This window comes from Sebastes umbrosus, chromosome 5 (genome assembly GCF_015220745.1).
Source record: "Sebastes umbrosus isolate fSebUmb1 chromosome 5, fSebUmb1.pri, whole genome shotgun sequence".
NCBI classification, from domain to species: Eukaryota; Metazoa; Chordata; class Actinopteri; order Perciformes; family Sebastidae; genus Sebastes; species Sebastes umbrosus.
The window spans coordinates 17,150,082-17,162,489 of record NC_051273.1 but is presented as its reverse complement, the minus strand read 5'-3'; the positions used below and the strand labels follow the sequence as shown (position 1 = coordinate 17,162,489).

Sequence of the window (12,408 nt, the reverse complement as noted above, 5' to 3'; positions counted from 1 at the left end):
TGTTGGACTTTTTGTGCATTTTGAAGATTTCATAACGTGCTTTACTCAATCAATAAAAACTACTCTACATAAAAGTGCTTCATCATATCAACCTGATGTGCATACAGTTCAATCTGAATATACGGGGATGTCTGCATGATTATGATTTAAGTTAATCTTGAGCTTGCATAGCTCCTCTTCTGCTCTGTTCTATGAAACACCACAGGGGGCGTAGGGGGGAGATGACATTTCACTCCACATTATCAAGATACAGATAGATATATTTCTCTACTAAGGACTTAAAAGCCCAAAGTGCGATGCTTTCTATGGTACATTCTTCCAGCTGCCTGTCATGGGTGTTCCGCACATTTTCTGCTCAGGAATATTTCTTTCTGAAGGCACAACCTAGACAAGACAAAAATCAAAAACGTCAAAATCTCATCACAGGTAAAACCGTAAGAAGAATAGATTTGAAACCTTATTTTTTGGGCTGTCCCGAATACCATTTTTTGTACTTCGAAACCTCGGTGAGAAATATTCAAAGGTATTCGAAACTTCGAGACGCAGCGTGGCATCTGTCTCCATCTACCCCGTTTCAATGCCGCTGCCACACTACTGTACACACACACACACACACCTCTAAACACAACAAACGGCGATATCCGTCTGAGAATAACTAATAATAATTAATGTTTTTTTTTCTTTTTTTGAATGGCTACATTTATTTTTAATATTATTTTTGCTGCAATCAAATACATTTATTTATGTATAGAGGCATTTATTTATTTTTATTCATTTATTTTTCAATATTATATTTATTGTTTTTTGTTAATTTTGAAACAACAGAACAAACATTCACAAACGTCCCCAATAGTAACATTCTCGGTACAAAAAAACGTAACAAACCTAATATTAAGATAAAATAAGCCAGAATAGATACAGGAAAAACATATTATATACAAAAAATAGATAAATAAGTAAAAAGAATATACACAGGTAAAAAAAAAAAAAAAATTGAAAACAATAAAATACAATAAAATCTATTTATATATACATATATATACATACATACACATATACCCACACGCAGTATATACACATACAAAAACACATATACATATAATCAACTAAAAAAAAATTAATTCATGTTAAATATGAATAATGTTGATGGATTAATCCATATTACATGGGATATTTGGGGATTTATACTTTGTAATTAAATATAAAAAATAAAAAACGAAGCATTCGAATACTGATTTGGAGGTCGGTTACCATGGCAATGGTCAAAGCTTCTAAGCTTCGAAGCATTCGGGTCAACCCTGCTTATTTTTTACTTTATTTTTTTTACCTTCAGTTAGTCTGCATTTCCCCCCTGCTGGTTGGCAGAGGATTAAAGCGCAGCCTGCACAAGGTACCACTGTCTGGGCATGGCTGAAGATGGTGGTGATCTTGTAACAGCCTGGGGAGGAGTATATAGAGAATAAGATCAATTAGAATACAGGCTACCACTTTTAAGCACATACTTAATCCAAAAAACACAGGAAAAAGTAGCTGTGTGGTGCACTCACCTGTGCATTTAACATCCATGAAGTAGGAGTTGGGACTCTGCACCAGCCTCTTCTTCTTGTGTCTACTCCTCTCCTTGGAGAGACTGGGATACAACAGATCCTTATCCTGCAACCCAGATCAGAGCATGATTCAATATTTGTCATTTTAAAGAATTAAATGATTTATTATTATTATGTTACTTATTCACTGAATGATGATAATGTTTTGATTATACCCTACTGCCCCCTACAGTCTGATGAATGAATTTCTTCTTAGAGCAAGTGCACAAACATGTCCAGACAAGCCCTGCCTGCATCATACCTGGGAAACTATGCACCTGTACTGTATACTGCATACAAATAATGATATTTATAAAACCCATTTAGGCATATTCCCACTGTACACCCCATGTGTCAACTGAATAATGGCATAATGTTAGGTTTAGCAATTAATAACAGACTGTTTGAGCAGCTTAGTTCTGTCAATCACAACTGTTCTACAAGATCTAAAGTTTGTAACCACAAATATATATATCAATAAAAAGATTTACACTTACAGGCATTTTTGCTCAAATCACTCAGATTTATCGTCCGATGCAAATACGATGTAGAAAGTGTGATTTCTTGTGCTCCTCTCAACCAGCTGTAGTTTGTTGTTGTGATATTTTGATCACTGAGCAGGCGGAGTCTCTTTCTGTATGGGAGGTGCAACATACTGGATGGACCGGTCCATGTTGAGTACATAATAATGATACTTAATAATGGCTTTATGATTTACTAATTAATACTTACTAATAATTACTTTTGCAAACAGTACAAATCAAGAGTCAAAAAGAATAGGTAGGCTAAGTGGTTAATTGTTCTGACTAGTCCACCTAGAAAAAGTACTTCAAGATTATTTTATCACATAAACTGATGTAAAGTTCAAATATATTTCCTAAGTATATTTTATGTAGTAAGCATACTAATATCAACTAGTAGTACGTTTACTACTTCAATACTTCTTGGGACTAAATTGACCCACTTTTGAGTTTATAAAAGTATACTTTTAAGTGTACTTTAAGTGTAAGAATAGCACATTTTAAGAACAAAACAAGTTTACATCCAAGTTGTATTTTGTAATGCAATTATACTATGAACTGTACTACAAGTGAGCTTATAGCTACACTGTTAGTATATATACTTGTAGCCCACTTTTTAGTTTATGAAAGTTTATTTATTATTTTTAATATCTTTTAATCATGACTTTTTATAGTGCTTCCTGTATTGTAATGTATAATGTATTTTTTTTTTTTTTTTTTTTTTTTTCTTATCTGGACCTTTAGTCTGCAATAAAGTTTTAATTGAATTGAATTGAAAACGGCTAATTAACATTGTTTTAATCCGGGTGACCGTAAACATCAAAACGAGCAAACCCAAACGGGATAACAACGGACTTCCGGAAGCCACGACAAGGCCTATTAAAGAGGATAGCACCACGGGTCTATACGAATGCGCGGTGTAACTGTAGCTGCGGTCACGGTCCGTCAGTGCAAACTGCGCATGTGCATTACCCCCAAACAATGATGACGCGTGTACTCTCCTCTTTTCCACCGTCCTTGGAGCCACGACGACAGAGCAGAGTGACAGCTGATTGGACCAAAGACAGCTGACGAGCGGTGACGTCACTGTCTCTCCTAACAACCAGCGGGCGGGATATCCGCAGCAGTTAGTAGTAGTGAAAGCTAGCTCAGCTAATAACATGGCGAAGACTTACGATTACTTGTTTAAACTACTTTTAATCGGCGATTCAGGCGTCGGGAAGACCTGCGTGCTATTCAGATTCTCAGAAGATGCCTTCAACTCAACGTTTATCTCAACTATAGGTTAGTAAAAGTCTTATTATGTATACTGTTTTTACCTTAAAAGAATGTTAACAGCCCATCCCGACATGCTAATCTCATGCTAACTGTTCTGGCTAGCATTCATAGCTTGTAGTCAGGAAGCAGCTCAGCCGGCTTGTTAGAGGGGCTTTTCTAGACACGACAGTGGTATTTTAACCACTTGTTAAACTTGGAAAGCCCCTGTATGTGTGAACAAAGCTGTAACAGTAGATATATGTGGTATTAACAGTGGTAAGATGAGCTAACAAGCTACAAAACTGTCAGTGTAAGCTAGTTAGCAGTGTCACTTTTCATATGAACTGTACTTCGCACCCTCACAGCCAACAGAGTTACAGAGATACTGTGCTCCATAAAACAAACATTAAGGTTATCTTACTGTCAATGGGATGCTATGTTTTTACACTATGGAACTTTGATGCTGGAAACTTGAATTTCCCTCGGGATTAATAAAGTTACTATCTATCTATCTATCTATCTGTCTATCTATCTATCTATCTATCTATCTATCTAAGTGAATATCTAATATGACTTGTTTTTTTCCTCAGGTGTTGATTTTATTTATAATTATTGATTGATTACTTGGAAAGCCCCTGTATGTATGAACAAAGCTGTAACAGTAGATATATATAGTATTAACAGTGGTAAGATGAGCTAACAAAATATAAAACTTTACAGAAGTATTATTGAACTCTGTGCTTCAAAAAACAAACATTAATGTTATTTTACTGTCAATGGGATGCTAAGTGAATACCTAATACCTAATATGACTTTTTTTTTCCTCAGGTATTGATTTTGTTTATTATTATTGATTGATTACTTGGAAAGCCCATGTATGAATGAACAAAGCTGTAACAGTAGATATATATATAGTATTAACAGTGGTAAGATGAGCTAACAAGCTACAAAACGCTTTTCACTTTTCATATGAACTGTACTTCGCACCCTCATAGCCAACGTTATCAGAAGTATTATTGAACTCTGTGCTTCAAAAAAACAAACATTAATGTTATCTTACTGTCAATGTGATGCTAAGTGAATATCTGCACTAGATAAAAAGATATTGAAATATGTGACTTGTTTTTTCCTCAGGTATTGATTTCAAGATCAGAACAATAGAATTAGATGGAAAGAAGATCAAGCTACAGATATGGTAAGACAGTCACAATTTTATTTTTTATTTTATTTTTTATTTAACCTTTACTTAACCAAGTTAGTCCCATTGAGATTAAGAACCTCTTTTCCAAGGGGAGAACTGGCCAAGACGGTCAGCAGCAAGAACACAAAGTTACAGACACAGACGCAAATAGAGATAAAATACAATTCACAAACACTAAAATTTGCATTAAAAGAGAACTATCTAAAGACAAATGGGGGGACAAAAAGGAACTTTTCTGGGAGTCAGCTGTACAACAAGGGGGCTAAAAACATTGGCATGCCATAGTCTGCTTCTAAAGCCTTCATTTTAGATTTAAAAATATTTAATAAATATTTAATATAAAAAAATTATTTCACAACTTGACTTGTATGTGGAGAAGAGAGATTCCTGATGGATGATAAATAAACTAAGTTGCTTTTATTAGGTACATTTAACTTAAATGAATGCAGTCAAATACAACAGCCCTCCAACACAATATTGTTTATTGCAGACTGGTTGTATTAGACTGTGTTAGTTTCAGCTTTGAGTATCTAATAAACTGAAAACTGAGTTAATGAGTTTATGGGAGCACAACATGAAGTAAAGTGGCATGTTGTTAAATTAAGTTATGGTGATGTGATATCACCTAAATCAAGATGAATAATCATGACAGTGGGATCCTGTAATTATGCAATATAATACGATAAATAACTATAACCGTGGCTGATATCTGGTTCTATTATCTCCTATATTAAAATTTGTAGAGCTGCAACAGTTAATCGATTAATTGATTAGTTGTCAACTATTAAATTAATCGCCAACTATTAAATTAATCGGTTTGAGTAATTTTTTTAAAGAATAAAAGCCCAAATTCTCTGATTCCAGCTTCTTAAATGTGAATATTTTTATGGTTTCTTTACTCTTATATGACAGTAAACTGAATATCTTTAATTTGAAAACAAAATATTTGAGGATGTCATCTTGGACTTTGGGAAGCATTGATCGACATTTTTCACCATTTTCTGACATTTTATAGACCAAACAACTAATCGATTAATCAAGAAAATAATCAACAGATTAATCGACAGTGGAAATAATTGTTAAATGCAGCCCTAGCAATCTGTCTCACACTGTTATTAAACAAGACACTCAGGTTTCCTATCTTTAAAACTGTGTACTACGTACTTTTGTATCCTCTCTTGATAACGCTGTTGACTTCATGATTCTCTTGTATTTTTTATAGAATAAAAACCAGCTCTTTGTAAATTTAAAAGTTTAGATACAGTAACTGTGTCCACAGAGTACTCGCGAAACAACATTTACACCAATATATCCTCTGCAAAAACTGGTATATCAAAGAAATATTTTAGGGGTATTTGCTTAAAAGCTTAGATGAGATGAACATCTGAGGTATACAATACAGAGGTAGCTTGTGATTAGCTCACTGTTGCACAAAGACTGGAACCCGGGGGAAAACATCCAACCTAGTGCTGTCACATGTATATTGTATATGAAAAGAGTCATAATAATACAAGATCAAAAACACACAAAAGGCAATTAAATACAACAGATAATAAAAAGTAAAGAAATAGTTTGTAAGTAAAAAATAAATTAAAAGCATTATTTTAACACGTGGTCGAGGGTATGGAGAAGGGTTTGTAGGCCTGTCTGTTGGTTTTGTGGGTGTTTGAAGCAGGAACCAGAAGGCAAGGTCTGAAACCGAAACTCTAGACTCGGGGGGTGGGTGCAGTCAGACAGGATAGATTCTGCTTTCTTGAACAACTGTTTGTTATACTGTTTGTTAGTGTCCTCAAAGTTGCTGGCTTTGCAATTTTCAACAAAACCGAGCTGTGGTAGTTATGGTGACTAGTTTGCAGTATAACAACACAACACAAAAATAAGACAGTTAGGGATTTGATTGTGAGGTTAGCTGTTTCCCCTTGCTTCCAGGCTGTTTGCTTTTGCACAGATGGAAATTTAGCTAGCTAGGTAAATCTAGCTAGGTTCTGCAAGACAAAGTTTAAAATAAAAACAAACTCTTTTCTATGTAGGGATACAGCAGGACAAGAGAGGTTCAGGACCATCACGACAGCCTACTACAGAGGAGCCATGGTAAGTTGCATTTCTATCTAAACAACTCGGACAATAGTATAGATTATGTCTAGGATCTGAACGGGTGAAGTGGTGTCTACTTCAGGTGTTCAGCACTGCAGCATCAACCTGTACCAGAACCACACCCAGCATTGTTGTTATTATTATATTTGTACACACCTGGGAAATAAGAGGTGTGCTCAGTGCGCTGTGATGGTATTTTTGCTAGCGACTCCTTTAGTTCAAGTTTAACTGGCTGTGTATGCAGATTTTACTTCAGGAACATAGTTGATCCTTGTTGCCTTTGTTATACAAGTGCCGTGCTTTTACTTGAGGCTGCAAAACCATGTGATCCATCACTAATGAGAGTTGACACGGACAGCAGAAAATCACATTAGGCTCTTAATTTCCTAGTCGGTCTCTATGGACTAATGAGAATTGGTAGGGAATGATCTCATTGTTGTCTGGCTGCTCAAATGATTTATGTCTTTTCCTCTCCAGGGCATCATGTTAGTGTATGACATTACCAACGAGAAGTCCTTTGACAACATCAAGAACTGGATACGGAATATAGAAGAGGTAAATGTTTTATATTAGTGAATGTGACTAGGTGTGTATTTGCCCTCCTCCATATGTACAAATAGTGATATTTATGTGTTATGTGTGCATGTTCGAGTGTATTTTATTTTGACAAAAAGCTCAAGAGTATGTGTAAATCTAACACACTCTTATTACTTTCACTTCCCTGTCTGTTCACCATCCGCAGCATGCATCAGCAGATGTGGAAAGGATGGTCCTCGGGAACAAATGTGATTGCAATGACAAGCGACAGGTGTCCAAAGACAGAGGAGAGAAGGTGGGATGATAAAGAGAACTTGATTTGAAAAGTACACTTGATCCTCGCTCTCTTGGTGTACATATTTATTATCTTGGCTCATCGCACTGACACCGATTCTCTTCTCTTTTCTCCTGCTGTCAGCTGGCGCTGGAGTACGGTATCAAGTTCATGGAGACCAGCGCAAAGGCGAACATCAACGTCGAGAATGTGAGTTCACACTTTTTCTGGGATTACTCATTCACAGCTGAAAGTATTGTTGCGAAGAGTTGAGCCTTTGTTCATTGTTGTCTACGTCCTTGTCATGGTGTTTGAGTAATTCACTGCACAGAAGGGATTAGATGAAATAATGACCTGTATACATGTATAGAGTGCATGGTGGTTGTAGACCATTAAACCAGAATAAAGTAGGAAACCTTAAAGGGATAGTTTGGGTGTTTTGAAGTGGGTTTGTGTGAGGTACTTATTCATAGTCAGTGTATTACCTACAGTAGATGACGGTCGGCACGCCACCAGTTTAGAGAAGCAGACAGGAGTTACCGCACGGAAGCAAAGCAATGTACTGCTGTCGACAGGGACGGCAGCAAAACTTATATTAGCCACCTAAAAGAAAGGCTCACCTAAAAAAAAAAAAAACTGTTTAAGTGTTCGCTGTATTTAGAATATTTTTGCCGGTTTGTCTTGCCGTGAGACAGCTATACAGTTTGTTTCGAAGGGGAACTGAAGCCGTTACCTATGCTCCGCCAAAACAACCAGACTCCATTGGAAAATAACAGTAATTGTACCTCACAGAACACAGGAGTTGCTGGTCTACCGCTGCCTCGACCGGTTAGTTTGTTTGTGTTATTGTGTGACTTTGGTTAGTTCGGATTCCCCAAAGTCACACAATGACACCGAGTACTACCATTAATGTGGTTTAATTTTAACTATTTAATTTGTTTAACCTGTGTTTGTCTGCAGTCCTTCTTAACCCTCGCCAGAGACATCAAATCAAAAATGGACAAGAAGCTGGTAAGAATGAAAACTTGATTGTTATAAAGCTGTTACAGCGGTGTATCTGTGTCATGTTTTTTGTTTGCTGTTCTCATAATTGAATGTGTTTTCTCATCTGTGTGTATTTTAGGAGGGCAACAACCCGCAGGGCAGCAGTCAAGGAGTAAAGATTACAGAACAACCCAAGAAGAGCAGTTTCTTCCGCTGCCGGCTCCTGTGAGGAGCCTGGAGCGTCGGCATCCACCATCGCCTTAACTGTGTCCCCCACTGGACAGAACTGGACAGAGCACACTCGGATCTCTCTTTTACTTCTCTTCACTTGTCTTCCTCCTTCTCTTTTTTCTCTATTAGGAGAAACAAACGTTTGTCACTCTTTCGGTTCCCTTGACAACTGTGAATCTAACTACTGTGGCCTCTGTTAGATGCTAAATCAGATTTCTTTTTTTTTACGGTTGCTCATTAGATTCCAACTCCATTCCTTAGATTTTATTGACTTTTAAAGACTGCCTCCTTGTGAGACACTAGAAACGATCAAACCGTTACTACTCACAATAATGTCTGATTCCCAGATGGTTTCTTTCACCTGTTGTCAGTGTCACTTGGTGAAGTCTTTATTTATTCGATCCTTATCACTAGATAAAAGTAGCCCGAATAGAGTGCTGCAGGAATGAGTCCATAAACCTGTAAATGAGTTAGCACTGTAGCACTATCGGTTCCCTCGTCTCAAAATCAATGGTTTTTTTGAGTGGGTTTTTAGTTAGATACCTGAAATAAGGGTCTGTGGTTTAGCTTAAGAGATTTAATTGTTTGTTCTACGTTATAAAATACAACTCGGCCAAGTGAGTCGTGTAATTGCGGTCCAGCCGAAAATCACAAGAGTGGTGTTCATTTGTGAAGATTATCTTGCTGAACAAAACGTGAAAGTATCATAAACGTTTGTTTGCCACAGAGCTTATTTTCTGCAATAATCCAAAACCCAACGGAAAAATCCCATTGGCTTTATGTCGAGGGACCCGGGGCGATGCTAACTTCCTGGTTGATCTACAAAAATGCATCATCCCTGGAGCACTCTATTATACTTCCAGAAAAGACTTACTAGTCCGAAGGGCTTCCTAATTTTGAATATACTCCATCTCTCGAATAATGACAATGAGAGTACAATCCAAACTATTATACCACGTTTGTGTACTGACTTTTATACATCCACATTAGGTAACATGTAAATATATATCATTGATTATGATTCACCATAGGAAACAGTAGTGCCAGCGCATTTTACTCATCATATCAACGTTGGGGTTTACATGTTCCACCTTTTTTCTACTCATCTTTCTGTTGATTTCTTAGGCTGAAACATTCCTCTTGTGATGTGCAATGTAATGTGTGTGTGTGTGTGTGTGTGTGTGTGTGTGTGGGGCCCAGATTAAGCCTGTCTTAAGTACTCACACGGTTGCAATAAGACTGGGTTCTTGACCAAGTATGCTTGTTTTAAGGGCACACAGATTGCTTTTGTAGTGGCCTGCCTCATCATTTTAGGTATTGCAATTTCTAGATAAGATGTGATTGGTGGGTAGAGGTTTATTTGATGCACTTCAACTGTTGGACTAGCAATACCTGACTCTGACACCTGGAGGCAATACGGTGACACAGAAGGAATCCCAGCGATGATGAAATCATTGTTTTATGCATTCATACTTTTCTTCCTGTTGTCAGTTCCAATGGGGGAACAATGTACACAGCTTGTTTTCTGGGCCTTGGATAGGGGCTGTGCTGTAGCAGTATTTATGGAGTGAAAACAAAAAACATAGCACCAAAATGACAAAGTGCCCTTTTATGTTCTTATTGATTATTATGCACTTTTTTTTGTCCTTTCTGTAAAAAAGAAGTTCTTAACATTTGTTGACTTTGCTTGTTGCAAGTCTTAACTGAAAGCAAAGAATATTCATGCACAAGTTTTCAATATCTGGGTTTCCTAAAATCATCTGAGCACTGAAACCTCGTCTTTTGAGTTGATATAATGAAAATATACTGAAGGCCTTTGATTTAGAGATGTTTACCCCCCATTACAACCTTCCTGTTAATTGATATTTCACTTTTTCCAGCTACTTGCATCCCCATTGATGTTTTTGGGAATCCCAGATGCACCCACCCCTCACCCACGAGTCTCCCTCTCCTCTCCCTCCTCTCTCCATGTCTCGTTTTGGCCCATTAACACGGCCATCTGAACTATGCATTCTGGGTGCGTAGAAAACCTCAAAAAGCTTTGCACATTTGACTTGACAAGCTTTATTTGAGATTAGGAATGTGCAAAGGATCCTTGCTGTTTTATTTTCTGCTGTCACTCCAAATTTTGCTCGGTTGAGCTGTTTTCGGGCGCAAAAATAGGAACCATTAATTGAGACGTTTTACGATGAGATCAAATCATTTCTAGCGGTGCTGAGGAGTCTTTGAATGGAATATGTAACTGCGTAGGTGTTAACCTGTGGATTTAAATCGTTGTTAACATGGTTGGACTTTTGGCACAATTTCGGTTTAACTGGCTCTCACAGATTAAATAAATTCATGGCTTGAGTTTGGCTTAAATTTCATCTGTACAATGAGCTCAGTCATTTGTAATTCTCGCCAGCTAGGACTTTGCCATGTTAACATATCTTCAGCATTCCCTGACTAAATTTGGATTTCATCGCTGATTATTAAAAATTATATCGTGAGGAATAAATTAAATAATTCAGCAATTGTAAATAAGATCTACAATGATTGTACTGAAGGTTCATAAATCTTATTGATCTACACATTTTGTAGATATGTGTTTTGATGATTTATTAAAAATGAGATTCTTAAAAAAAGATGTTTGTTCAACTTATTATATTTGCACCTTTTTTTTATTTTTGGAAATTCATGTAGACGATTAAATATGTAAAACAATATGAGGACGGTTACTTTGCGTGTTTTGTTTAGGTTTAATATTTTGACTTGTAAACAGAAAATGTAATCAACCTGTCATCCAAAACTCACTTTATAAGCACATGAACAAATTCTATGTATAAGATATAATTCTATTCCATAAGATATGGAAGACCAAACCTGACTTTCTGGGAAATTAGCAATTGAGTACATAAAATGTTAAAAGAATAATTTGTGAAGTTGGTTAAAAAAAAAAAAAGAGTTATTGAATTTAAACAAAGTCCACACTGACTGGGTTGTCTTATTTCACAGTTTGTGGGTTGGTAAACACTCCAGACACACAAATGTGTGTGCACAAGCACTGAGAATGTGAGTTTTCCTGATATGTCCCCTTTAAAAAAATGTCTTACTGGTCTAACAGGAAGAGTAGGTTATTAATACCGTCTCACGTGCCTTCGTTTTTTCTGTTCTCCTCAATGTGATCAACAAATGAAGCAAAAGGCGACATGGTATGCTTGACGGCAGAGAAATGAATTGTTTATTATTCGGGAGGAAAACTTCCCTAACCGGCTCTTTTACTTTCCCTGAAGCGTCTCTCCAGCATTATCAGGAATTTTCATTGAACAAGTTTCATTAAACAGTTAATATATCACCAACAATCATAACGCCAAAGACCGTGAACTTCATTGTTGAGATACTTCCTGTCTGTGAGAGGTTCCTCTCTCTGACTAGAACAGCAGATGGAAGTCAGAGAAGCTTTTTCACATCATGCACACATTTGTCCAGTATTAATATATTATTAAATCATCAGCCGAGCAGCAGCTTTCTTATTTCATAAAAAACAACAACACTAATATTACATAAAAGGGAGGCTCATTGAAACTTCCCTGACTAATCACAAAATCTCCCTCAAAAAATACAAAGTAAACTTCACAAAAATATTTGTTGCTATTCAATTGCATGTAATTGTACAGGCAAGGTGTGGTGTCCTATAGTCCTTTCTTCTGACAATAAAACAGTGTATTTGCAGAACAGAGGTTG

At 36.6% G+C, this 12,408-nt stretch overlaps 2 protein-coding genes across 2 annotated transcripts; one reads left to right on the top strand and one right to left on the bottom strand.

The window, feature by feature from the left end:
• Positions 1 to 16: 16 nt before the first annotated feature.
• LOC119488327 (40S ribosomal protein S27-like) lies at positions 17 to 2,234 on the bottom strand. Its single transcript, XM_037769890.1, has 4 exons — positions 2,084 to 2,234; positions 1,548 to 1,653; positions 1,328 to 1,438; positions 17 to 384 (listed from the first exon to the last, which is right to left on the bottom strand). The coding sequence occupies exons 1-4, from the start codon at positions 2,087 to 2,089 to the stop codon at positions 356 to 358; spliced, it is 252 nt and encodes an 83-aa protein (XP_037625818.1). The 5' UTR covers positions 2,090 to 2,234; the 3' UTR covers positions 17 to 355.
• A 972-nt stretch (positions 2,235 to 3,206) lies between these two features.
• LOC119488326 (ras-related protein Rab-8A-like) lies at positions 3,207 to 11,309 on the top strand. Its single transcript, XM_037769889.1, has 8 exons — positions 3,207 to 3,391; positions 4,499 to 4,559; positions 6,596 to 6,656; positions 7,137 to 7,214; positions 7,402 to 7,491; positions 7,615 to 7,680; positions 8,431 to 8,481; positions 8,594 to 11,309. The coding sequence occupies exons 1-8, from the start codon at positions 3,268 to 3,270 to the stop codon at positions 8,681 to 8,683; spliced, it is 621 nt and encodes a 206-aa protein (XP_037625817.1). The 5' UTR covers positions 3,207 to 3,267; the 3' UTR covers positions 8,684 to 11,309.
• Positions 11,310 to 12,408: the final 1,099 nt, after the last annotated feature.

Bases quoted from the DNA above. Each gene is read 5' to 3' on its own strand.
- LOC119488326 (XM_037769889.1), top strand. From the start codon at position 3,268: ATGGCGAAGACTTACGATTACTTGTTTAAACTACTTTTAATCGGCGAT. The intron at 4,560-6,595 runs GTAAGACAGTCA...TTTTCTATGTAG, and splicing joins AAGATCAAGCTACAGATATG to GGATACAGCAGGACAAGAGA. The intron at 6,657-7,136 runs GTAAGTTGCATT...TTTCCTCTCCAG, and splicing joins CCTACTACAGAGGAGCCATG to GGCATCATGTTAGTGTATGA.
- LOC119488327 (XM_037769890.1), bottom strand. The intron at 1,439-1,547 runs GTGAGTGCACCA...ACTCCTCCCCAG, and splicing joins CATGGATGTTAAATGCACAG to GCTGTTACAAGATCACCACC. The intron at 385-1,327 runs GTAAAAAAAATA...TGTCTTGTCTAG, and splicing joins GAAATGCAGACTAACTGAAG to GTTGTGCCTTCAGAAAGAAA.